General features: G+C 35.2%; 1 protein-coding gene across 4 annotated transcripts in view; it reads right to left on the bottom strand.

The window, feature by feature from the left end:
- Positions 1 to 302: 302 nt before the first annotated feature.
- CHD7 (chromodomain helicase DNA binding protein 7) overlaps positions 303 to 26846 on the bottom strand; it is a 197896-nt gene continuing 171352 nt past the window's right edge. For all 4 annotated transcript variants that reach the window (XM_087931282.1, XM_087931281.1, XM_087931283.1 and 1 more), the window contains exons 20-39: positions 26391 to 26570; positions 24935 to 25045; positions 24635 to 24840; positions 20941 to 21140; positions 18065 to 18224; positions 14520 to 14609; positions 14068 to 14171; positions 12760 to 12889; positions 12389 to 12461; positions 12187 to 12238; positions 11624 to 11852; positions 11285 to 11493; positions 9682 to 10362; positions 8736 to 8893; positions 6601 to 6832; positions 5841 to 6280; positions 4215 to 4436; positions 3704 to 3844; positions 3186 to 3290; positions 303 to 2182 (exon numbers count right to left, since the gene is read on the bottom strand). In XM_087931282.1, the coding sequence (XP_087787408.1) occupies positions 1238 to 2182; positions 3186 to 3290; positions 3704 to 3844; positions 4215 to 4436; positions 5841 to 6280; positions 6601 to 6832; positions 8736 to 8893; positions 9682 to 10362; positions 11285 to 11493; positions 11624 to 11852; positions 12187 to 12238; positions 12389 to 12461; positions 12760 to 12889; positions 14068 to 14171; positions 14520 to 14609; positions 18065 to 18224; positions 20941 to 21140; positions 24635 to 24840; positions 24935 to 25045; positions 26391 to 26570 (4668 nt within the window). In that variant the 3' untranslated portion in view covers positions 303 to 1237. The remainder of the gene's footprint in view (positions 2183 to 3185; positions 3291 to 3703; positions 3845 to 4214; positions 4437 to 5840; positions 6281 to 6600; positions 6833 to 8735; positions 8894 to 9681; positions 10363 to 11284; positions 11494 to 11623; positions 11853 to 12186; positions 12239 to 12388; positions 12462 to 12759; positions 12890 to 14067; positions 14172 to 14519; positions 14610 to 18064; positions 18225 to 20940; positions 21141 to 24634; positions 24841 to 24934; positions 25046 to 26390; positions 26571 to 26846) is intronic.

Here is a 26846-nt window from a genome sequence, read left to right as displayed (position 1 = left end):
ATCAAAGTCTCATTTTTCTTTTACTCTTTTGTTCTTTAATGTACCACATTATCACACACAGAACACATTTGAAAATATGTTGAGGGCGTAATGCAGGTCTTTGTGAAGCTTCAGGAAGGGTTGAACAATATGAGTATAATTCAGGCTTTTTTTCCTTGTCTTTTCCCAGACTACTAATTTAGAATATTTGGAGATAGAAAAGCTGGTAAAGAAAGATACAGGAGGAAGACTGCAGTGATATATTTGTTTCTGTTGAGCATGAATCAGTTGTGATCACTATGTTCTAGGAATTACACCTTACATATCATGAGTCACTTTTATTAAAAGCATCATTACTACAGTTGGCAGCAATTTACATCTTATCTTACATGATAGCAATTCCAAGGTGGGGGGGGGGGAATAAAAAGACATCACAAAAAAAAAAAAGAAAAAACAAATACATTTACAAAGTCATGTCTGTAAACTTCAAGGCTACTTTAGAGTTGAGGTAATCTGTTTAGCTTTGTGGCTAAAGTAACAAAGTCCTTTAATTTAAAAAGGTACCTGATTTTTTAAAAAAATTGTTTTACCAGTGCATTACAAAATCACGAGACGATTTAACTGTAGTTTTATCCTGCAAGAACCTTTTCAATGGGTAATTTTCAAAAGGTACTCTTCACATTCAACAGCTGCCTTATTATTGCTGTGTCTCAAGACAGAGAGACATTCACACTATCATGGAGATTGTCAGAGAATGTGTGTATATATGTGTGGGTGTGCATGCGCACATTTGTGCACGAATGAAGTTCCATACAGTCAAAATGATATGTAAGAATGATATGCATGTTAAAATTTATCTTGACCTTCACAGCAAAAAAATTAAAAATTAATAATTAAATATATAACTTCATACTTCCTTTCAGCAGCACTTCCTTCTTTTTAGTGCCACTCTATTACAAGTTGCTGCTTTATAATACCAATGGTACCAAAAGGAAAAAAAGCAGAGCATTATATCAATTTCCTTAAAAAGATAAGGTCACCTCTCCATTTCATCTCTTCTAGGGATAATAAATAATGCACTGCACAATACTTAATGACCAAGATACCTTTTGACTCATCTGTATAACATGACTTTTTGTTTGCTACACTATGTTACAGAACAGCTTATAAAACTAAGTATGGACATTAACTGTGAGTGTAAACAGTAGGACTACCACTTGTCAAAAGTTTAAAACACTTGAACAGTAACTTGTACTGCTTATTCATCATTTTCATTGTTTTCTATTTCATCCCCCCCATCAAGTGAGTCTAATTCTTCACCCTGTGCTATTTCATCTTCTAAAGCAGAGGAATCTGCAGTTTTATCAAGGCTCTCCTCTGCATCACTGCCCTCTAGATTTTCTTCATCTTTAAAGGCAGCTTCTTCAGTTTTATCCGTAACCTTCACTTCACTGGAGCCCACTGCATTCTGAAGTCCCGCTAATGCTGGGAAACCAGGTAGTGTCAATCCTCCCAATCCCGGAGGTAGAAACATAGAAGGGTAAAACAGACCAGGGGCCATTGTTGACAGAAGGAAAGGATTGAAGGTTAGAGGGTTGGCCGGCAATCCAGTGTTGCTTGTGGTGGTAGCAGAGGCCACAGCAGCAGTTGCACCAACAGATCCATTTGCAGAGTCAGTAGCTGAAACAATGTCTGTGCTTTTCTCAGAGTCTTTGTTCTCCTCTTCATTCTCATTCTTCTTTTCTTCTACTTTTGAAGTGCCATCTTCACTTTCTCCTTGACTGGAAGCCATAGTGGTGTTTCCAGAAGCAGCTGTTATTGGGTTATTCAACAATCCACCTAGTCCAAACATATTGGGCAACCCTGCCATACCTGGCAACATCAGAGGCAGCATAGTAGCTGGATTTTTAGAATCACCTCCAGCAGCAGCTGCAGCTGTCGCCAGTCCTGGAGGGAAGCCCATGAGACCTGCAAGTTGGAGAGATTGTAGGTTTTGTAAATTCTGAAGGCTTGCGAGATCCATTCCAGCGAACAGACTGTTCATTATCAGTGGGTTAATTCCCGATGTTGAAGCTACAGCAGCAGCTGCTGCAGCTGCTTTGGCAATTTCACTTTTTGGCCTTCTCCCTCTTCTGCTTGCGCCCTCTTCCCGCACCACGGGACCTGTGAGAAGACGGTCAAACATGGATTCTGGAACAAAACCCTAGATGATGGCAAAAAAAGTACAAGCATACAATTATGCTTTCATTTATAATGATTCACGTATATTGAGCATTTTACATCATGCTGCTTATATGATTCACAATTGTATATAATGAAGGGGTCCAGTTATTCATCTATGAGTTATAAAAGTTATCCCTAATAAAAAAAATGCAGGTTTTTAACATCCTATTAAATCCAGGAAATACAACTGTAAGAAAAACAAGATGTAATGACCAAAAAGCATGACTGAAATTTTCTATCGGATTCTTTTTAATTGGGGATAAGAAGAGGCAAAATAGATGTGTGAAGCATTGTAGAGGCATTATATACGTCTTCTGACTTTCTTTAACTCTAAACTAAGACATTGCTAAATATCAACAGCGTCACTGAGGGAACTACATGGGATCCAAATATGGTGCTGAGTTTTTCACCTGTGAATAGGCTTACCAATGAATAAGTCATAGGAAAAAAAAAAGATGGTGAAGTTACATAAAGCATAGATGCTTTCTTGATTGCGTAGTTCTCCACTGTCTCACATATCCTTGTCACCAATGCACTTAAAAGCTGCAACTGGCCCACAGTGCAGCAATCTGAGCAGTGGTATGCTGACCAGTTTAATAAGCTGTACTGTTTACCAGTATACTTCTGGGTGCATTTCTCACTTAAAAGGCATGGAGCCCACTTATCTGAGGAACTGCTTGTCTCCTGCAATTTTTGCAGCTGATAAAAGTAGACAGATTGGGTTCCCTCATGTAAACTGTGCTACAATATTTTAGAACAGAACAGAGTAACAGTGTTGGAAGGGACCTTGGAGCTCTTCAAGTCCAACCCCCTGCCAGGCAGGAAACCCTACACCACTTCAGACAAATGGTTATCCAAGGTCTTTTTTTTAATATTGTGAGAGTCCTGAAGTAATTCTGGAGTTTGATAGCACCAAAATTGAATTAGATTAAATAAATAAATAAATAAAGCTGACGGTGTAATTTAAAAAAAAAATTACTTACAGACTGCTTAACAATGTCAGTCCAATCTGGAGCAACAGCAAATTCTGGATTTTCTTCCAGCCATCTTGGCAAGTCTTTCATTGGTGGAGCCATAGCACCACCCATCTAATAATGTACATTAAATTTTAATTAAAGAAAAGATCTCTATTTCATAATGTATGCAGTTTAACAAAAGTAACCTTTCATTTATACATAATCTGAAGATGACACTTATTAATAATTATTACTAAAGTACAAAAAATGTCAAATAGATTAAAACTATTGCAACTTAAAATCTAAAATGATAATAAAATCAAGATTTCTTCTAGCCCATGATGTGAAAAACTAAGAGAAATAAGAACTCAAACTAGACACTATCTGGCTCCTCCAGAAAATCACCAATGAAGGAAATCTTTGATTCAATACCAATACTTCAAATAAAATGATACAGAATGTTTGAAATGACTGAGGGATGCCGTTTTACCTGAAAATTAAATGAAACAATAGATAATCATAGAAGAAATTAGTCAGTGGATTACCTTCTTCCCATTCCGTTTATTTACAACAGGAACTCTCTCTTCTCCAGTTAAGGTGTTAATATCCAATTTATTAGGATTTCGACATCTGTGCCGTTTTTGCTTCGGTTTCTGAAATGGGGAAAACAGCACATCTGCACTCTTCTAAAGAAAAGAAAAAGGACAATGATTTCCTAGACATCAATGCTTAATTTATAAAAAGTATACGTACAATATATTTTATCACTGAAATAAACATTAACAACAGCAGCGAGACTTTACATGTTTAACACTAATATTTTAAATCTTAAGACTTGACAAATGCATAATATAAACAGAATTCCAAAACAAGCATCCAAGTTTAAATTTTTCAAACAGACCAGAGACCACAAAAGTAATTTGACACTTTCAATATTTACAACTGCTTTGCTTACTTTACTTATTGTAAAGTGTTTTTTAAAAAAATATCCTAGGAACTTTGTCACATATAAATAAAATGGTAAAATAATAAAATAGAACGAGAGTATTCACTTACTGGTACATAACTTGGCATATCAACAGTATACATGGGATGCAATTTCAGCCATTCAACTATATCCTTGTTTTTAGGTGCATCTTCTCCCACTAGTCTGGTCCCATCTTCCATATTAATGACAGGAATATGAGTATCAGGATCCAGTTGCCCAGGAGATGGAATGTTTCTTGCTGGAGGAGGTTCCATTTCTTCATCAAACACTTTGGTCACTTCTGCATCTTCCTGCAGAAAGTTCAAAATTCCATTAACTTTCAACATAATGCTAATTCAAACAGGAGTGGTGCATAAAACGCCTAATTTAAATGAAGAGTACTGTTAGCCTTTTAAACAATGACAAACAACTGACATTAAATCTTGTTAAGTTCTGTATGTATATACATAGCTATCTCACCATTGCTTATACGTACTGTACAGTTCAGCAGTGGAATCCTACTTGTTTTGCTACTGGTTCAGTGATTGCGTGCATGTACCTAACATGCACGCACCTAACAGATTTCCACACACCAGTTGAGGCTTGCAGCACCAATCAGTTGAGAGGATAAAGAAGTGCAGGGTGGGTGGGAAGGATGACCCTGCGCTTTTCTCTTCTTTCTCCTCTCAGCTGATTGCGGGGACTTTTTTCCCTCCTCTCAGCTGATTGACGGAGGTTTTTTAAAATTTATTACCGGTTTGCCTGAACTGGTAGCATACCACCACTGGTACAGTTCTATGGACAAGGTGAGGAAAGGCAAGTTAAAAACATGTTGCGATGCCATGAATGACCCAAAATATATACAGGCAGCCATTCTGGTATCTTTGTGGTTTAAAGTAGACCCATATGGTTTTATATAGTAAGGATAGACAATTTTTATTTGGGCTGGTGGGCTTATCTGGAATTTTTAGATCATGAAGGGTATAACTAGTATTGTAATACTAAGTTATCAAAATGTTCTGTACACAGTTTCATGGTCTTCTATTTTAAATGGACAGATGGCTGCAAACATCTGGCTGTAAACAACTTTCAATTTATATTATAAAAACCCTATGTGATCAATAAGCACTGTTTTAAGCGAAATATTCCAGAAGGGCAGCAACGTTAGACTTTTGCAAGTAAATCTTCTGTGACTCATCTGATGAAACAGACTATAATGATGAAGCAGATCCATAAAAGCCTGTTATAATCAACTGATTAATATTTAAGATACTACAAGATTTCTACAAGATTTCCCAGATTTATTTCCTACATTCATTATACCTCACCCCTACTGCCCAATATTAGGAATGGGCAATTTCCTAGTGGGTGCCGATAAAAAAAATAAAACAAACAAGGGTTTTCAAGGGATTCAGGAAAAATGACTGGTGATATTTTCAGAGTAGCTACTGCCAGAATGTCCCTCCGCCCCCCCCCTTTTTTTTTTGCATTTTGATAGGAATTAAGAAGAGACATGTATCTTTAAACTTCTTCAAATACGAAAAATCAGCTCTCAAATGCTCCAGGAGCAAGTTAAATATTTCATATTAAATATTCTAAAATATTATGGGAACAGCTAGGGAGTTGCATGGGGTCCATAGGTTGGGTCCTATGTTTATCATAATTATGCTGTATTTTCTTTTTTTGAAAATAATGTAATGGAAATATCTTCTTACTGCTGTCAGAGATGCTTGCTTGCTGCTTATAAATAAAAGATCAAGACCTTCTACGTTTTTCCTTCTTCCTCTTCTCCTTTTCATGGGTGGCTCGACATCAATTAAGGAACCATTTAGCAGATGTCTTGTGGGTGTGCGAGAAAGGCCTGCTTGTAGCAGCTCCATTTGACTTTTAAAGGCATCAGATACTGGTGTCGAAACAGTAGATAACAGAAACTTTGAAGGAACAGCTGAAAAAGTTGAGGTAGAACTTGTTGCCTCCCGTGAGGCTTTTGATAAGTCTACAATTTTTTCTTGCCCATTTTCAGAGACAATCTGTGATTCTCGCAATTGGGCAACCATTTCCATTAAATTTCTCCTCTTGGCTGCCCTTTCAGCCTCAATTTCAATCTTCCTCCTTCGCCTCCTCCGCTGACGTGGAATTGATAAATTGAGTACATCTTCCTAATGAAAAATTAACATATATCATTATGAGCAATGACTTTACCATTGCTTTCTTAACAGATATTAATTTTTACTGCATTTTTGAAAAATGGAAAAAGTATAATATGATGTCACTGTCCCGAACAATAATATTTTTTGGCCTGATCAACATTAGAGAAGTTAATTATGGTTTTTGTCTAATGAAAATGTGTCATAAAAACTACTTTCAATCTAAATGTTATTTATTTTTGTTTATTTTTTTCTAGCAAAAGTGGAATTTATTGCCACATGTGTTTTTTGCTGCTATTTTGGCCCTTTTCCTTTTGTTAAACAAAACATGCCTTAGATAACTGAGGAGAAACAGAGACATCTTCACTGCCACTGATGCTGGCCTGACCAACCATGGAGAGTTCAGCAAAGCTTCTTTTCTGTAAAGGACTGTCCACAGCTGCTGGCGTATACCCCGGTATAAGCCCTTGGAAATCAAACATCTGGCGTCTATTTACTGGCCATTTTCCCTTCAGTACTGTTTCACAGATGCTGTCTAATCGGTTGATCATTACTCGATCCTGCAAAAGGTAAATACAAAATCTGCATTATTGTATCGTTTAACAGATTTACTAATTTTAGATCCAAAGTAATTATAATTGAAATTCTGCATCTGAAAAGTATTCCCAATCACCCTGAAATTAAACCGGATGCAAATAAAGGAAGAACAAATATTACTTGCTGTTGATAATCAAAATAAACTGTTGGATGTGCAGTATTTTTTCCTGAGCATTTGCTGCTAAGACATCTTAAAACTCAAGCCAAATTGACAAGTAATAGTGCAACTATTACACAATGAATGATATAAACTTTACTCTCAACAACTTTGTCTTAGGTAGGTCAGAGACAACAATATCTGTAATTCTGTCCTAGGAAGTGGTTCTTTATTAGTGTCATTATTAATAAAGTTCAACTTTGTGAAAAGGGTACCAATCTAGGAACATCCCATAAATGTCAGTTCTCATTCCACACCCATTTTCACTTCAAGTTCCACTCAAGCATAAATACTGAAACAATTTAATTACAGTATGCTCAAAATAAAGGGAAATACAAAACATGCACTGCTGCATAGAAAATACTTTGAAACTTAATTGCATATTTTTGGAACTTTTAAGGTTATGCTTTATATAATGCCCTTCTGATTTTTATTGTTAAGAAAGTAAAATTACTTGGCCAATAATATTTGCTTTTAAAACCTGAATGCTGTAAAGTTTATGTTTTTGTGTGCTGTTATTGACATGAATATATTATATTTTCTGCTAATATTATTTGTACATTTGTACCATACTATATTATTGATTTATGTTATTTTTTGAAGGTTATTGTAAACTAGCAATATATTAATTTTAAGCCACTTTCTGTGGAAACACAGTTAACAATATCCTGAATCACAAATACATGTCCAAAGTAATTATCAATATTTGGAAATTATCGATTGATAACCAGATAGGATTAATATTCACTAAACTACAAAATAGAATAAAAGCTGCCAGCAGATTTCAGCAGCTGTAGCCAGCTGCTTGTTTTCCCCAGGAATAAGCCTATTATAGCAAAGTTATTTTCCCCTAATCCAGATGGCCCCGTTATGGTGATTAGGAAGCTTAAGACTTTTACTACTTTATTTTTCTCTAGCACCCAGTGAAATCAGAAACTGAGATGTATATGAAGCTAATACAATTTTGCTATGAGAATTTTATTCTGAGTTTTTTTACAAAATGAAAGCTATGAAATAATCTATTAATCTTTCTTTAAGATTACAAAATACAAAAAAATATACCGTATTTATCGGCGTATAACACGCACTTTTTCCCCCTGAAAATAGGGGGCAAATGATGTATGCGTGTTATACGCCGATGTCCAGGGAGCGGAATCCTCTTTAAGGGATCCCGTTCCCAATAGTGCCTAGCGGCGGCGCAGCATCGTGACGTGATGTCAGCGCTGCGCCCGCCGCATATTTTTTTCCTGAAATTTCCCTCTTAAAGGGAATGCGTGTTATACGCCTGTGCGTGTTATACGCCGATAAATACGGTAATCCATCTACATTACAACATTTTGGAAATACCATAATATTTATTTTAAGTTGTTGGTTTCTGAACAGCAGGCCTAGAAAATATCCCTTAAGTGGTAGGGAATGGAAAAGGAAGTCTCAGTCTGAAAATTTACTTTATTTTCCTGTTTTATTATGCAGAAAAACTAGAATACCTCTACTGAATCCTCTTCAATTGAGAAAATCAGATATGTTTAGCTGCTGAGAGCCAAACTTGTAAATACTCCATATTCTTCTTGAGTCTTACTCATCCCTCCTGAAGAGAATCTGCTCTATAGCTTTACAGAATTGAATTATGATATACATTACTAAGTAATTCAGAGCTGATAACTTTTCAGAAATCAAATGATAAGAATCATGTTATATACTGAACAAACCTTAGGCCAAAAAGAAAAAGCAAATGTTCTTTCATGAAGCAGCTGGGCTACTGATGGGTCTCCATCTTCCATATAAAATCCATCACGTGTTTCATCCCTTGCAGTGCTCAAGGATGCATTGCTTTCTTCATCAAAATTCTTACCCCGAGAAATCATTCCTGTCGAGAAATTACAATCACCAAAAATTAGCTCCCCCAAATAGGACAGGTATTTATAGTATAATAAATTGTATACACTCACTGAAGGATTCATTGAACTAAGTACTGGAAATTCTCTGTACATCATAATGGACAAATGTATTTATTTCTGAGGTGAAGTTAGAAGAAAAAACTCCAAGAAATTATCTTAGAAAAATTATGAATTTTTAGTGGAATGTATAAATTTATGGTATTTTATTTAGTAAAATCACAAAAATTTTCTAGGATACTTTCTGACTTACTTGGATTATATCATTTTGTTCTTTTATATTCTATTTTATTACAATTCAAAGTAAATAAGACAGATGACTGTGTTATTTCTAAAACATTTAACATGGTACCCTTTATTTGTTAGAACCAAATAAAATAGTAGCTATCAAACTATGTTCTCAAGCTCTCCTGTCCATTACTACTGATCTTTCTTTACAACAGAACAGCAATGTTGATTATTAAGCCTATGCTCGGTTTTCAGAAAACAATAATGAGGTCAAACAGTCTTGGCAAGTGCCTTAAGAACATGGTACATCATCTTATACAACACATAAGGATTTGTAGACAGATATAGAAATTCCTTGGTAGAAAAATAAATATGGAAAGGTTAATTGAAATGAAAAATACTAAATTCTTGCATTCCTACTACTGCACTTTAAAAAGTTTGAGTGAGATCAAACTTGAGAATCTTAAGTCCACTGAAAGAACTGCCAAGTATAGTCAATATAATTCTTAATTCATATTGCATCTACAATTACCTTCAGGTTGTGAAGATTCTTCTGACTTGTCATCATCATCAAGCTTTTCTTCTTCATCATCTTCCGAACCTTTTTCAGAAATTGATTTAGGATCAACTTCTGTACTCAGTTCTGTATCTTTTATTTCACATTTAACAGCAGCAGCCTCAACCTCAGCCTCCTCATCACTTTTTACTACAACATCTGCTACCTCTTCCTCCTCTTCCTTATTGCCAGACATTTCTTTGGCTGGTACTTTTTCAGCTCCTTCCAGTTTAACCTCAGCTTGTTCTGTAGGTTTTTCATCTTGTACTAGTGAGGTTGGGATAATAGACATTGACTGACCACAGCAAACACCCAGTGGATTTAATAGAGATATGGTAGTTAGATTACCACCACCTCTATTTTGAGCAAAATTTTTATGAGAATCAAGAAAAGAAAGTTCAGGATCATTTAGAATGTGATAATCTGTCCTGCTGACTCCATGTTTAGCAGCTCCAATCAATAAATCTTTATCATGTTTGCCACACTCCCACCATTCTGGTAAATCCAAACTTGGCTGACACAATTTTAGCCTCTCTGACAATAGTGGGTGATGGAGAACCTGCTCTCGGACTTTCCTCAAGAGTTCTATACGATACAAAGTTCTAGAAGCACGTTCTTCAGTGATAGGCTCAATCACAGTAGAAAGATCAGGAGGTTCTATAAAGAAAAAAAAAGGAGTACATAGAAATTAGGAAAGTTTTAAAATTACTACATATTAAGCAATATTCTGTGCTATTTGATTTTAAGAAGATAAGTTTTTTTAAGTTATGTAATATAAATTATCATTGGGTTTCAAATAAATCCCAAATTGAAATAAACCTGATCAACAACCCTGCCCCAAACTGAAGCAAATGTACTTATAGTTAGTCTCTGCAAATGCAGAGAATCTCAATTGCACTTAAGTGTTTCAAACTTGGCTTGGGATCTTAAGGGCCCCAGCTCAGTTGCTAAAGTGTTAGAATCAGTTGCTGTGTATTTTCATTTTTATATCCTTTACTGAAATATACTGTAGCATAATTGAACTAGCACTGGAGAGATTCAAGTCCATTCTTAGCAGTGGATGGCTTTGTATCATTCTTTCAGCCCAAACAATCTCACAGAAATATTGTGGGGAAAAACCTGGAAGAGGAATGATATTGTTTTTGCCTCAAGCTCCTAGAGGAAAGTCAGGATATAAATCTAACAAAAATAGGAAATAAATAGATAATCCCTAGTCTTTGTATAGTTCAGAGAAGGGAGCAGAGCTCCTAAAGAGACTATTATTGGTCACAATTATTCTACAGAGGAATGCATCTACTCCTTTGAATGTTAAAAGTCTAGTAGGAGCAAGGGTGCCTATAATAAGCTCAACCTTCAATACCTGAAGCCTGAAGTTCACTTTTTACTCCCATTTGCTTTAATATGAGATCTTTTTTCCTAATTTTATTTAATTAGAATGCTACAGTTGCAAACTTATAGCACGTGTTGTTCACAATTATTGGAAAAAAAGGGAAGGGTAAAAGGGAAAATAAACATGGATTCTTAAATATCTTAAACTATCTATAATATCTTTTAGTATTATGGAAAACAGTGGGCTTGCCTTCATCTGGTTTGGCTGGCATTCGACACACTCGCCTGCACATAGCTACAAAACAACTGAAGTACTTCTCCAAGCTTTCATCAGATTTCTTATCAAGTCTGGCAAAAGCTCTGAACTGGTTCCAATCAAACTGTTGCTTTATAGGGTCAAAAATAACTCCAAAAGTAGATACAACACGATAAAAATCTGCTTCCTCTCTTCTTGTCCACCTAAAAACAAAGAGATTAGTATTTCAGGATACTTCCAAAAGTCCAACGGAATATCTGCTTGCATTCTAAAGACAGTAATTTATGTCGCAAGACAATACTCATTTTTATGAGGAAGCCTGTAGAAACTTACTTTTGACGTTTTTCTGTTATTATAGCTTCTCTTTCTGCTTCCAGTGCTCTCACTTCATCACGAGGTCGTCGTCGACGCCGGTCAGTCTTCATTAGTGCTTCTTGTCTCATTTGTTGCCTTTTATAACTACGTTGATAGGCAGTAATAAGACGGCGCAAGCGAGTAGTCAGGGTTGAAGTGCTTGGCCAGTAGAGTTGACCAAAGTCAGCACTATTTTCACTGTGCTTGCCTGGAGAATATTATCAAGGAAGATAAGAAGTATTAATAACTAAAGACAAATACTAGCTCACAAAATTTTGATAATAAATCCCTTAGAGTTAAAGAAAAACCTTTGAATTACTACCATGAACAATTTTTTAACTGTATTCCAATGGTAGATAACCCAAAGAGTAATGTTCACATTCTATCATCTTTGTGTGATTTTGTATATACTTGGAAATTTAGTTTCCATTTCACATATTCTATAGCACAACCAGAAACAAACTTTAATATGCATTGGATTGCATTTTTATCATTATCCTCTTTTTTCTTCCATTCATCACCAAGGTTTTCAAAAATCTTACCTGCATGGAGTTCTAAAGATTCTTCCTTGTCAGAAGGGGAGTTTGCAAATTCCTTTGATAAAAAAAGAAATCAATAATAGTGTTTCAATGAAGCACAAGAATTAAATTCCAACACATACACAGCACACACAATCATGGAAAACACACTATTTCAAAATAACCTAGTTATAAAGTGTGTATATTATAAGTTATTACATCTTACATCAATTTCATCCTTGAATGGAATTCTGGTTGGTTTATATTCCGGGTCTTCATCTTCTCTATCAAAATCACCTCTAAATGAAAAAAATCCAGAAAATATCAGAGCTATTAACAAAACATTTTTCAATGCTTACTATGCAGCATATGACAGACAATAAAAAAACCAAACAAAGAATGCTGAAGCAAAAGGAAATCCTCTTCAACAATACCTATTGTTACAATAAAAATGATTATTTTCTTATTTTCCTCAACATAAACATTTTGAAACATTCCTATGTATGAGAATCCATAAATGTGATGCAGTAGGTGAAGTCAGGCCAGCATACACAATACAGTACAAGTTTATTAATTTTTTTATAATGTCCTGCTTACCCATCGCCACCATCTGTTAATAGATCTGTCCCTCTCTGCTCAGCAGCAATGGCCTTGGCATCAGGCATGCCAACCCGTTCCAAAAAACATAAAGTAGAGTCTGCTCTCATAGAATTGTACTTCTCATAGCCTGCATTCAGATAAGCATAAAAAGACCAATATCTATCAATAAGAATCAGTACATATTATACTTTTATACTGATCATAAACTAAGAAAACCTTATTTTAAAAATCCCTTCGAGCAGTGATAATGAAGATCCTGAAAAATGTGTGAATAGGTGGTAGAAGAGAAAGAGAAATGTGATAAATATGTGATAAACACCTAGAGAAAAGTGCTTGTGAGTTGCCCTTCTTCCACTACATGCAACCAAACTACCTTCTTTTGGTTGTTCTGATCACAATGAAACCAGGGAATTATGCTGGAGATACATGCATAGGAAATATGTAGGATGATGCCTGTCTGTAATATGATACTGATCCCATCATAGTTTTCAGACTGCTGTTTTTTCTTACTGACCACACTGACTAGATGGAAAATGGCAGATCCCAACAGTGCGTGGCATCAGTGTGGTTTTTAGGCTAGACTTGCTTCAGTTGAGCCCACAATAGAACTCCTGTATATAGGCAGAGCAGTACAATTCAATTAGGATTTATTCCACAATACACTCTCCTTAACTGCTGTACAGTGTCAAGCCAAATTCTAATCATGAAAGATTTTATAAGCCTTCATTATCTTCTTTAGACAATCTGGGCTATTGAGAATGCTGCACCAAGCTCCAGAGACTTGGGATTATAATCAGGATTTGCCTACTGTATATATCATGCCAACTCTACTTCCCTAGTCTTTCAAAGTTAACAAGGCTGCATCCCACTCAAGGGAGCCCGTAGTTTTCAGCACTGACATTTGTGAAATATTGCTTGGAACAAAGCCCAGGAGGCACTTGTACAGATTAATAGCAGAGGTTAAGCCCACCATCCACTTTGACACTAACTGGCAGAATTAGTAAGTGAACAATGTTGGAAGCAGAGTTTATGGAGAACTGTAAAACTATTTGGCTATTATTTAAACAAATATGGTTTTGTGTTATTTACAGCCAAGAAATTAATGTTTTCTTCTGAAATATTCTGCAAACATTTAAAAACAGCATCTGATATTTACAACTCGAATACATTTTTTTTAATGCAGAAGGAAAAAAGGGAACAGAAGCCAACAGTTCTTTGGAACTATGCTTGTTAATATTATGACTGAATATTGGTGTAACAGAAAGCTTTACCAAGAAGTTCTATTCAAAGTATTACATCACTCACCGTGTTTGAACACTCCAATTAAAAGAGATTTATCTGCCTCTTTATCCCACCAATCCATAGGAACTTCTGCATGAAATGGTTCAGGAATCCAAATATCAATCTCACTAAAAAAGAGTTATCATTTCCAAATATTGTTAGATGCTGGAATAAGTATCAAAAGAACAAATCTGTATAATTGTAACTAAACAAAAAATGAAATATGCAAAAAACTCCCCAGATGGTATACTTTCTTCCACTTTAAACCTTTACATGAGATTTATAAATTAAAATTATTCACTGATATTCTGTTGAAGTAGTTTATTTCATGAGATTAACAATTCTTCATCCTTAATGAACAACTAAAATATGCAGAATAAACGGATATGTTTAATCTTTAACTTTTTTGTGATCATAAATAAATATTCACATGAACCGTGATCATGAAGCACAAATAAACTTGAATTTGCACTAACCTTGAATCAGAACCCTCTAAGATCTTGTCAGCTTGGTCCCCTATAACTTCTTGCCTCAGATAGTACAGCATGCGGACACGCAGCAGGACCCTGGAGAGGAAAACAGAGAGGGGAAAAAGTTCTTAACTTCAGGACTGTTTGCCAACAGTGGCTTTTGGCAGCTGCTGCTGTTCATCCATCATCCTGCCAAGGCTGATTAGCCATGCTGTATGGTAGGCTTGAAGCGTGACAGATGGTGGCACATAATCACCTCTGTGTGGTGCTTTCTGCTGGCTTCCAACAGGCCTGCCTGGCAACCGCTTAGACTGCACAGAGAGGGATTGAGCTCAGCCCAACCCAGGCGCATTTCATTTAGTTCTACCTAGTGCAGCTTGTGAAGTTTAGACACGTACTCTACCACTGCCTCTGAAGTATTGAGGCAAGTTTGTAAACAACTGAGCAGATGGCTTTCAGTAACTGTTCTGCTTCATTATCTCATAAAATTTCCTCAGCTGCTGCCTTAATACCATTTTTGGAAGCACATCAGAAGTTGTAGGAATAAACGAGATATAAAACCTGGTTTTACTACCTTACAATAAACCCCCAGCATGGAATGCTAAGACTTGTTAGATTACACAAATTTTTGCTTTAAAAAATAGGAAAATGTTAGTGTTTTCTTAAGAAATTATTTTGTAAAAAGTTTTTGTCAAATTTACTTCTCTTATTACCCTATTTACCTTAGAAGACAACAGATTATACCATATTTAGCTTCACTGTGTAATTCCTCTAAAAGAATATAAACATTTATTTTGGATCCATAATCCTATATTCATACTCAAAGACCAAATTGATGTAATTAAACATCTATTCTCTTCCATTCTTAATGATGCTAGAAAACTATTAAAAATACACTGAAAAAGCATTTTCTATTTGAAATACTACTGATGTGACTTAGCAATATGTACTACATCTGCCTCTCCCCCACCCCCCAGTTTTCTGAAGCTCCTCATCCCCACAGAGTAATGTTGTCAAACTGAGAAAAAAGCCCAAACGTATTCCTGGCTTTTACTTGGTTAGCCGTGTATATCTAGTAGTTTGGGCAACACCCCTGCAGCTTCTATCCCAGCTCTTTCTGCATGGTAATAAGACACCCTAAAGCACCTGCAATATTGTAAAAGACTTTGGGACACCAATTTTTAATGTAGTATGCCTACAGAATAAAAAGCATTATCTGAGACACTGTTTCTACACAAATGCAAAACAATTTGCAACATAGACAGCACCTAGTGAACAATCTTCTAAAAGAAAGAACATAACTTATTTAATAGCTGCCTTATATAATTTATATTATTTACTATCAATTAATAAATGAAGCAATAGTACATGTCTGTCCATTTGTCTGTCCATCTACCAGACAAATTCTGGATGACAAACAAAGATGAAAACTTAATACAATTTAAAGAAAGAGAAAAGAACAAAAAAGACAACATGGACTCCAATAAAATTCTCACAGCCATAGATCCTACACAACCATGCCAGAACTCAATTAACACTGCCTGTAGAAAAATTGAGGTCTTCACCACCTTCCTGAAAGCCAATAAGGTGGATTTTTCTTTGTATAGAGGGAGTATGTGATGCTAGGTAAACAGCTGTGCTGCTTTTAGACTTCAACTGTCCCTGACAAATAATTCTGGCATTTCTATCTTTAAAAAAACAAAATACTCCAGAGACTTAATGGTCTTTAACAACCAAAACTGCAAGGATTCTTCAGTTGGTCAAGTACATACCAATATGGAAGAAATTAGAGTTCAGCATTGGTGGGCTCAAAATTCTAATAAGTAACTTAGGAAAGAACAAGTCCTCCAACTTTAAGGAGTTGGCCATCCTGTATTTGGCCAAAAACAAGCCATTTCTACACATAAATGGGCCTAGGTTACTCTTTGATTTCAGATATTGTTTTATTTTTAAAAATTTTTAATAATAATTTAATGCAAAGTTCTTCAAACTTGGCAAGTTCAAAACTTGTGACTTCAACTCTCAGAATTCCTGAGCTAACATGACTAGAGGAATTCTGGGAGTTGAAGTCCACAAGTCTTAAAGCTGTTAAGTTTGAAGACCCCTGATTTAATGGAACCCTTTGGAATTATATTTTCCTTCAATTTTTTTTTACTTCTTTCTTCTTTTTTGCACACCTTTTCAATTATTTACAACTTATATATTCAAAGTAAAAAAAGTTTACTTGGGATCATGCTATCCAACAATATACCCTGCAATATTTACTAATGTAAAATATAAAAAACATTGTTATATTTCCTGTTTTTATTTCTAGATATTGTGTTTTTTTTAAAAAATATCTGACACACACAGTCAGTGTTGAGTTGATCATCGATAAGTCTAAAGAGAAAGAATATAAGAGAGAGGTGGTGGAGAAGGAGGGGTGAGGGAGGAAGATGATTTTAAGAGGGGATGGCTAGAGCATCCTGACCAGATTATCTTTTTCAGAAGATGTAAATTTATTTTTGAATTTATTAATCATTTTGTTCAAAGCAACTTTTAAGAAGCATATTTAGAAAGGTTCAATAGCCATCCATCTTAAATACATAATTTTGAGTGATCAAAAACCATTTATAAGGAAAAAAATATAAAAGAAACCATATAAAATGAGCCTCTCTAACCAAACAAAAAAAATCCACTACAAAAAAGCCTAAATGCCATATCACAAACTTGCAAAATCAATACACTTTTATAGGGCTTCTCTAACACCCTGGCCCAATGCAGGAGGAAAAAACCAGGTCTTAACAGTCTTCCAGAAGGTCAAGAGAATGCACAAAAGCAATAACCATAGCCAGTACAATATTAATAATAATAATGTACTACACAGTAAATGAATTCCAATATGTAACTACAATTAAATATTATGGTTTGTAGAATAGACTTTTATGATGAACAGTTTATGTTTTAAAGAAAACAATATACTTCCTAATACATAAATTCTGAGGAACATGAATTAAATGTCTTTTATTGCTCATGATTTGTTTTCATCAGGCAGCTAAGTCCTGAATAACATCAGCAATTATACAGTTTTTTTCATCACATATGTTGTTCAAAATTGCAACATTTCTAACAGGGATAATTTCAAAATAAATATAATTAAAGTTACAGCCTGTCCCTTATCTCACCTCATAATAGCCATAGAACATGTAATATAATTTAACACTTTATTTGAATAGCATGTAAGGATTAAGTACCATACACCAGGCTAATGAAAAAAATAAATTCCAGTAATTCAATGAACTAAGACCAACCACATTTTAAATACGGACAGTAATTTAAACTGACCACATTGAGAAGACGAAACAGTAATCTGTATCCTAAGAAAAATGTTAAGCATTAACTATCATAAGAATGTGTATGCATCTATTAAACAGTGACAATGGTGAGGCATAATTTAAAGATTATCCTTATAGTAATCTACATGACCTATATTATGGTCCTAGAATTTGAGTTCCATGAAACATTCAAGTTCAAGTCAAAATGGGTCAAATTAATTTAATGGATTAACTTACTTATTACAGTGATGTTTGAGGTGTTTCTTATAGCTGTCCTCCTGAAACAAGGCATCTGGATTACAGCTGGCTAGCCAGTCAGCATTCTGAAGCACTGGTTGTGAACTCTGAGCTTTTACTTTTTTGCCTTTTCTCCCTCGGGGCACTGGAGCAGACAAGCCTAAGAAATGTACACATGCATGGTTTTTCAGCATTAACTCTGACACCATGTCAAAGGAGGCCATCTGCCTGTGAAATCACTTTCTCACAGCCCTTTATCATTATGGTATGGACTTCTAGAAAGCTAGGTCATACTTTACACTATTCCATTCCATGATGAACAGTATCATAGTTAAAGACACTATTGCTGTAATTGAAAATAATTAGAAAACCACAGAATGCTATTGTACAATTCACCCTCCTAAGCACTCTGCTTAAAATCCTATGCACTTACCTGGGTGTTAATCCTGTTTTAACTCAGTTTCTGAACAGGCATAGCTAGAACTGTGTTGCAAATTATGAAAGGTGCTAGTTGCAGAATAACATAAATGTATTACAGCATATTCTACATATATGTAATTTAAAGATACTGTAGAATTTCATTCATTAGCTAAATTTGTGCCAAAGTTAAAAGTATTTCAGTTCCATTAACATGACATAAGAGATGAAAGGATGTAGTAATGTTTCACTGTGGCTGGATCATGCTCAATGTTTACATCCCATTATTCTGCCAATGAACTTAAAATAATGTTATAGCCTTTCAGCAACTCTGAAACAAACTGCTCACTTAGAACAATCCAGTGACCTTCTCCCACACAGAAGCAAATGCTAAAGAACTGTGTAACATATGCTGGTATAAAAAGCTTATTTAATGCACAAGGGAAATATACAGCTAAGCAGCAATTTTAATCATTTGCAATTAAAACAAAATGGCATTTTATAGAGAAAAGATTACATTTAGGGTTCTGACATTGAGGATTTTTATGCAGTAGATACAGTGGCAAAAGAATCTTTGTGAACCCTTTAGAATTATCTGAGAAACTCTGATTAAATAAACAATAATTGAATCGTAGAGCTGGAAGGGAACTTGGAGGTTTTCTAGTCCAACCTCATGCCCAAGGCAGGATACCTTATACAACCCTGGATAAATAATAGTCCAATTTTCTCTTGAAAACAACCAGCAATGGAGCACCAACAACTCTGCGAGGCAAGCTGTTCCCCTGATTAATTATTCTCATTGTCAGGAAATTTCTCCTTAGTTCCATATTGGATCTCTCTTTAATAAGCTTCTTGATTAACTGCATGGTGTTATGTTTTTACTGAATATACTGAGTCAACATTCACTGTCTTTGTTAGAAAAAGTTTGTGATGTTCAAAGATAATCAAATCTTTTAATGGGAGAGGTCAACTCATATGTTCCAGTAAATGAGATGAGCATCATATATGAATTGGAGAGCCCATTCCCTATTAATTTTTTTTTGCATTTTATGGCCACAGTCAGTCTGCTCAGACAAGCATATGTGATATCAGTATTCATCAGTCTACCATCAGGAAAATATTTAATAATTTAATAATAGTATGCATGTAAAGGTATAATGGATGAAACCTCTTTTCTCATAAAAGTATATGGCATCGATCTCAAATATATTTTTAAAAAACCCTAAATGATCCAGCAGTTTATTCCAATAGTTCATTTTAGAGAAAATGGTTCATTCCAACAAAAGAAATTAATCATAAAGCATCATGGCATAAATAGCATAGTTTGGGATCCTTTTGCAAAGTCAGGCTCAGATCCCTCACTATAATTGACAGGACAATGGACTATGGCTTGTACTATACATTGTACAAGATAATGTCAATAATTGTTCATGAGTTGAATCTTAAATGAATGTAGGTCATAAAGGACAATAATGCTAAACACACAGCTAAAACTATAATAGAACAGCAGAAGTAGAAGTAATTTCATTTTTGGAATGGCCAAATGAAAGCTTTAATCTTCACCAAATTGAACTATTGGGGCATAATGAACAGTTCATGTAAGGCAGTCCAAAAATTAGATGGAGGAGTACAATAAGAGGAGTGGCCAAATGTCTCTAAGCTGATGTACAGGATTGAACAACAAATGTATTTGGCTGAAACTTCTAAAAGAGGTCCATCAATTAATAAATTTGAAACTTCACATATTTTGCCAACAAAATATATGTAATCACAGGGATTAAATTTATTAACTGGGGGAAAATATTGACATAACAACTCAATTGCAGAGCATCTTTTTTGCATAGAAAGGGTCTTAACTTTGAACTTTAACATCTACTTATATAGCCAGGAAAGATTCTATATGCATCTGGGTACTTGGTGACGAGTACTGTGTGATTGTCATTTGCCAGCTTTCCACAAGCAAGGTTAATGGGGAAGCTGGCAGAAGGTCACAAATGGTGACTATATGACATTGTGCTTAATAATGTCCTGGGATTCACTTAACTACACCAACTGGAAGTACCAGAATTCCCTTTGCTAAGTGGCATGGTCACATGATGTTGTTCTTTACAAGTGCATTGCTTAGTGACAAAAAATTGTCTGTCATAATGCTGGTTAGTTTTCCACATTTAACTTAAAGAACAGTGATACCTCTGGACTTTTACATACTCATTATAGAAATGGCCAAGATAAATTTTGGAGAGGGACTTTTAGCATTGAAATATCAGATGAAGACACTAACGTGTAATTCCCAGTGACAGAGAGTAAGTTTAATAATGATAATACTGAAACATATTTCACATAAAAGTACAGATCTATACTTGCTTTGTTCAGGATCACAGAATACTTCTCAATGGATTTAAAACAATGTTTTATGGCTTCAACAGCACTTGATATGAAATAAGACGCAGATAACATACCAGAATGATTAACTAAGGCCCGAGTTTGTCCATCTGCAGTTGGAGTAATCAAATCCCAGATAAAACTTTTGATATTCTCATCCCCTTTATAATGATTGAGACAATATACAAGGATAGTTCGGCAAATAGTTTCCACATCTTGCTCAGTTAACTGACGCTTATAACGTCCATGTAGAAGGATATCAGTCCATCGTCCCCAACTATATTAAAAAAATAAATCACATTTTGGCATTACAAGTAGCCCTAACTTATCTGTTCAGCAACTGCTGAAAATTTACAATGGCACTGAATGAAGGGACTTCGACCTGTACCCGAAGTTATGGCCACTATAGCACTTCCGCAGATATGTGAACAAAATTCAGGCATTTAACCATCTGCCTACCCTTATGGCCACTTCTCTTTTCCAAAGACAATCTTCAAAAAAGGTTAAAAAACCAAATCATGATGGGAGGAGGTGGAGGAGACTGAGGGGTATGAGTCCCAGCAGGGTGGGAAACAGGGTGCCTCAGTGCAGGAGAGGTCTGAGGAGGCCTGGTACAGGCAAAGTATGGGCTAATAAGGTGTTCGGTGTGGGCCTGCGCCTGTGCCAGGCCTTCTAATCTAGACCTTCTTCTCCACTCCAAGGCACCCCATGCTCTGTTTAATGGCAGCAATGAAGAGAGCATGGATTATGGTAATTAAGCAAGGCGATCATGTGGGGATCTCACTTAAAACTGCCTTAACAGATAACCCTAATTCTGGGCTCAACTGCAGTCAAGGACTACTTATTCCACAGAATTTTTGTATTAAAATATATACATATGTATTTTGTGGCAGAAACTGGCAGCAAGTACCAATAGTAGATGTTGGTTTCCTTTAATGACCATATGGTTTCCTTAACAGTTATAACTCACTACACTGAAAAAACAACAACCCATAAAATCAAACCAGGTCATGTGTGGCTGATTTGATGACTGGCTAACTTATGACCAAAATTCCAGGCCCAAATTAAGAACTACATGGTACAAGATCTTGGGAATAATGGTAACAGAAGCAGATTTCTTTAAAATAGAGAAATCTATTTTTGTTAATGATCTTAAGAATTTTTAGTATGGAATTAGGTAACAATTGTGTTATTTATGGTTATGCAACTATATTTTTAATCATTAGATTTTCTAAAGGGCTTGAAAGAAAATCTGGGCTTTTACAGTAGTTGCCTCAATTTTACCACTGACAAAATTGTAAGAGTGGCAGCCTAAACATGTATATTAGATGCCAGGTTGGAGAAGGCTGATGCAGGAAATACTGTGTATGATGTTTGCAAAAAGGTTGCCTTATCTATTGTAGCTCTCTGCTAGTAATGATACTGAATTTATCTGGAGATATGGGTGGAGAAGAAATAGAACTGTACAATCTAAACTGTAATGGATAGGACGGATGTTTTCCAGTACGCATACAGATTGAAATGTGCCATCAGGGTGTTTCTCTCCCATATTCCAGAATACAGTTGCCTGTCAACTTATCTTTTAGTCTGGCAGTGCTGTCAGTGAATGCCAGATCAACCTAAAATAATAATATATAATTCACAAATAAGAGGGCTCACTTGATGTGTATTAATGAGACTGAACAGGATCAATTTGATCCAGCACTGCCTATCTTGGGCATACTAGCATAAATTGGAGGGTGGGGGGACAGAATTGTTGTGATCTTTTGTGTTTACCAGCAGGCCATTCAACTCTGTTGCTGCTTTTACAGATGTTATGTCCTAGTATTAGGCTACAGAAACAGAAGTTTTGTGTTTTGACCATTCCGCTATTTCTTGAACTAGTCATGGTGATTTCTGATAATGGAAAAGCCAATAATGCATTCCATGGGGATTTTAACATTCATTTCAGGGCTGCCTTTTGATTCCTGGCTTGTGATGTGATGGATTCTATTGTAAACCATGGAACTGTCTTATTGGATCACTGACTGCACATTAGGAAACAGAACATATTCTTCATCTGGTTGCATTAAAATAGGAAGAGTGTGATCTAAAAGTGAAGGGAGTTGTCATCCTCTTTTTGCCATTGTCTAAGCATTTCCTGACAAGATTAGAACTGACATTTTTTTTTTATCTCCCTGTAGGCTGGGGGATCCATTAGGATCATTTGATTTGGGATAATTATGTAATGTTAACGATTCCTGAATAACTTGGTGACAAGGTTGGCAATTCTGCTGAGACCTTAACTTGAATATTAATAGTGTGATTAAATGGATCGCTGACTAAATCACTCTTAACATCTCTGCCAATGTAAAGTCTGGAAAGCTTTTTGGACTTCAGAAGGCCTATGGGCAACGAAACATATCACAATATGGCTGGGGCACAAATAGTGAAAATCAAATCTGAAGATAAATTCATTGTGCTAACATGTCGCAGTAAAGGTAAAGAGTTTCTTTATAGCCATCATTCCATATTCTCATTTCTAATCATCTAGAAAAATAATATTGTGTTGTTAGGTGACTTTTAAATTCTACTCCTACAAATAGACTCTTGGAGACTACAAGCACACTCAGAAGGACGCTTACGAGATAAAACCATTCTTTTATATTTTAACCTATTCTTTTATATTTTAACCCAGACACTATTGTTGAAAATGTGTGAAGCAGTGCCTTCCATTATATGTCTTCCTAATTCCTGTCCTTCATATTTGATCTGAATTAGTGCCGTAAGAGTAAGTAGTTGGAATCAGTAAATGTACTTCTGTGGAAAAGTTTTCTATTAGCTAACTTGAGAAGTATGATAGCACACCTCCACTTTAAGAAGCCCACTCCTAATCATTTGGTTCTTCATCTCTTAATCCAGTCAATAATCTATCCTTGAAAAGATGGTACATATATAGCTACATGTGCTGTTGGAAGAAAACAGGATATTTGGACTCATTCCAAAACAGACTGAGGTTTGATTATCACAAACATATGTGTTTGGTTATCACAAACATATGTTCAGAAAGTACATCAAATATCATTGTAATAGAATACAAAGTATATGTGGCAACTGTTCCCTTAAATATACTATATGTCTGTCAACTATGATTTAGTAGGGACACTTTTTCAATGTGCTTTGCCAATGATCTGCTATCTGATGACCAGAGAAAGAATATTCTCACGACAAGCTCCCATTAACAGAATTCTCTCTTTGTTCAATTACGATTGGCCTTGAATCTTGTCAGTTTTTAGAATTAACTAAAATGGACCTGTTTACCTAGTCTTCTAATGAAATCTGTGTTATTTACTAATTAATGTGTATAATTATTATTTTAGCTGTTTATAGTCTTATTTTTCTGGAGATTCTACAAAGTTGCATAAACGTAATTGCTATCACGAACAATACTTAGACTTTTTTTTTTACTTTTCGTAAATAATTTTCTAAAGTGAATTATTTTTCACTTTAGAGTGATTTTTAACAATGAAATGATGCACTGGTATGAATGGATAAATAAATGAGAAAATGAAGAACATAACAATTCAGAACAATGCATGCAAGCCAAGTTCTTCCAGTTCACTGTCAAGGAAAATAACACATTCCAAGAAACAACATCTGTTGTATTCTATGAGACTTCTATTTGCAGTCTCTCTGTGCAATAAGCTTAACCCTATATAAATAGAAGGCGTGGAGTAATATAGTTATATAAAGCCTTGAATACTGTTTTGTTTTCCAGTCCATTTTACTTACCCATAGACCAACAGATTTTTTTCTACTCTAAAGCATTCACTCCTTGCATATCCCTGGGATTTGTCTTGTGGCCTACGAAGTTTTATGCTAGGTTTTTCTTCAGAATCACTTTCGAGGTCTGAAAATTCCATCAGTTCATCTTCTTTGACCGCACTGTATAATCTAGTTTGCTTTCTTATTCTTGGAGTATCAATAACTAGATTGTTCTATAACAAAAATAAAAAACATATTTTTGTTTAAAAAGTAATAATAAATGTATTTTAGCAAATTAAATACAACAGGTAAGTTCAAATTTCTCACCCTTCCATTTAAGGCTTCAATGTCAAGTTCAGCTTTTTTTGCCCATTTCTGCCAGAAATTAGGATCATCTAAAGAAATATCTGTTCTGTTACCAGATGCAACAAAACTAGCCTAAAACAAAAAATATATATAAAAGTTTGATTAAAGGCTGCAATATACACACACTTATGTAATGAAAATAACTGTATTTGCATGACTACAGAAATAAAAACAGAAAAATATAAAATGGACTGGAAAAATAGGTAGTTCTGAATCACCAGAGATCCAAAGTAAAAGAGAGTGACCAGAGGTGCATGAAATATTTTCAAAGATCTGAATCTACCAGAATTATTGGGTGATGGGACTCAAAACATGTCACTTTTGAATGCTTCTGCTAGACTAGCTATGCAACACTACTGCTCAGCAGTATCCTCAAGATGAGAACAATGACAAATCCCTGTCTGCCAGAAATAAATGAAATAACTAAACATCTTCCTTTTAAACATAGAAATATTATTAAGATGCAAAATGTCATTTGAAGTAAAAAGGAGCATTCTTATTCTCTGAGTGAAAGTTCTGTAACAAAAACGTTCTTTATTATCTGTTGCAGTGTCATAGGGTTGGATCACAAGGGGTCAAATGAGTGCTTTAAAAATTGTATTTTACTTTCCTTCTTCTAAACTAGTGATGGGGGATCATTCATTGGAATACAGCGAAATAAATTATTTTCCCTTACGTACTGTACAAAATTTCCTAATAAATTTTCTCCCCATGTATATCACTGCTAGATAGTTCTTCATATCATGTGTTAAAGATACAAAACATTTTACTTTGAACATGTTCTTTATTGAGTATTCTCAGCTGAGATACAGGTTCTCTAAAACACCTTATTTCTTGTATACACTGAACATACATTGATATTTATTTTAAGATATGAAATTTGATATTCCAGATATTTTATAGTTTCTTCTGTTTTTCTACATGACTTTCTTATAAAGTATCCTATTTTTTTTTAGAAGGGGAATACACTACTTCAGGGGTGTCAAACTCAATTTCATTGAGGGCTGTGGCTGATCTCAGGGGCCAGGCGGGCATTGTCGACTGGGTGAGTGTGGCCGATTGGGTGGGCATGGCCGATTGAGTGGTAGTGGCCAGCTTCACGCCACTCAACAAACTGCTGGCATTTTTCCTCTTCGCATTGAGTAGACCCAGACGAAACCACGTTAGCTCAATGTTTCCTCTTCATACTGAGCAGGCCGAAGTGATGTGGGATGGCCCCTTACATTTTCTAGGATGGCCCCCATGGACTGGCCCGTGGACTTTGTGTTTGGACTAGTTAGATTCTGATTTGGAGCAACATTATTTTAGTGTCTGCTACAGTGAAATTTAAGGATAAGTCTATATTCTGAGGTTATCCATAGGAAAGATCATTCATTTATGATTCTGATTAATTTAGAAAATTAACTTTTTTACTGACCTTTGCAAATGTGGAGCCTTTTCCCTCAGACTCAATTGTGATTGTATGTGTTCGTCTCAAAAGAATTTGATCTATATCTTCTTCACAAAATTTGGATCCTTCATCTTCTTCATCCATTAAAGCACCATAAGCCCCTTTCCTCAAAAGATCCTCTATTTCCTTTTTGGAGAGTTGTTGAACCTGTACGTTGTGAGGAAAAGGAGCTGTCTTTTTATTTTTGATTAATATTCATCAGCTAGCAAAGAAATTTATTTTTGTTAACAAGTATAATTAGGATTAAGAAACAATTCTATCTAGTACTGTTTCTCCTTTGAAGTTAGAAGGAGAAATTCAAAATGATACTTTCCTTCTTGCTGGTTCAGGAGGCTACCTTTTCATAACTGAAGGTTTTTGGAACTTAACTTTCTCATTTCTATGCCATGCTCCCAAATTCAAAATAAAGCAATAACTGGAGTA

This window comes from Pseudonaja textilis, chromosome 3 (genome assembly GCF_049901715.1).
Source record: "Pseudonaja textilis isolate UNSWEBS1 chromosome 3, rPseTex1.2, whole genome shotgun sequence".
NCBI lineage: Eukaryota > Metazoa > Chordata > Lepidosauria > Squamata > Elapidae > Pseudonaja > Pseudonaja textilis.
This window is presented reverse-complemented; position numbering and strand designations above follow the sequence as displayed.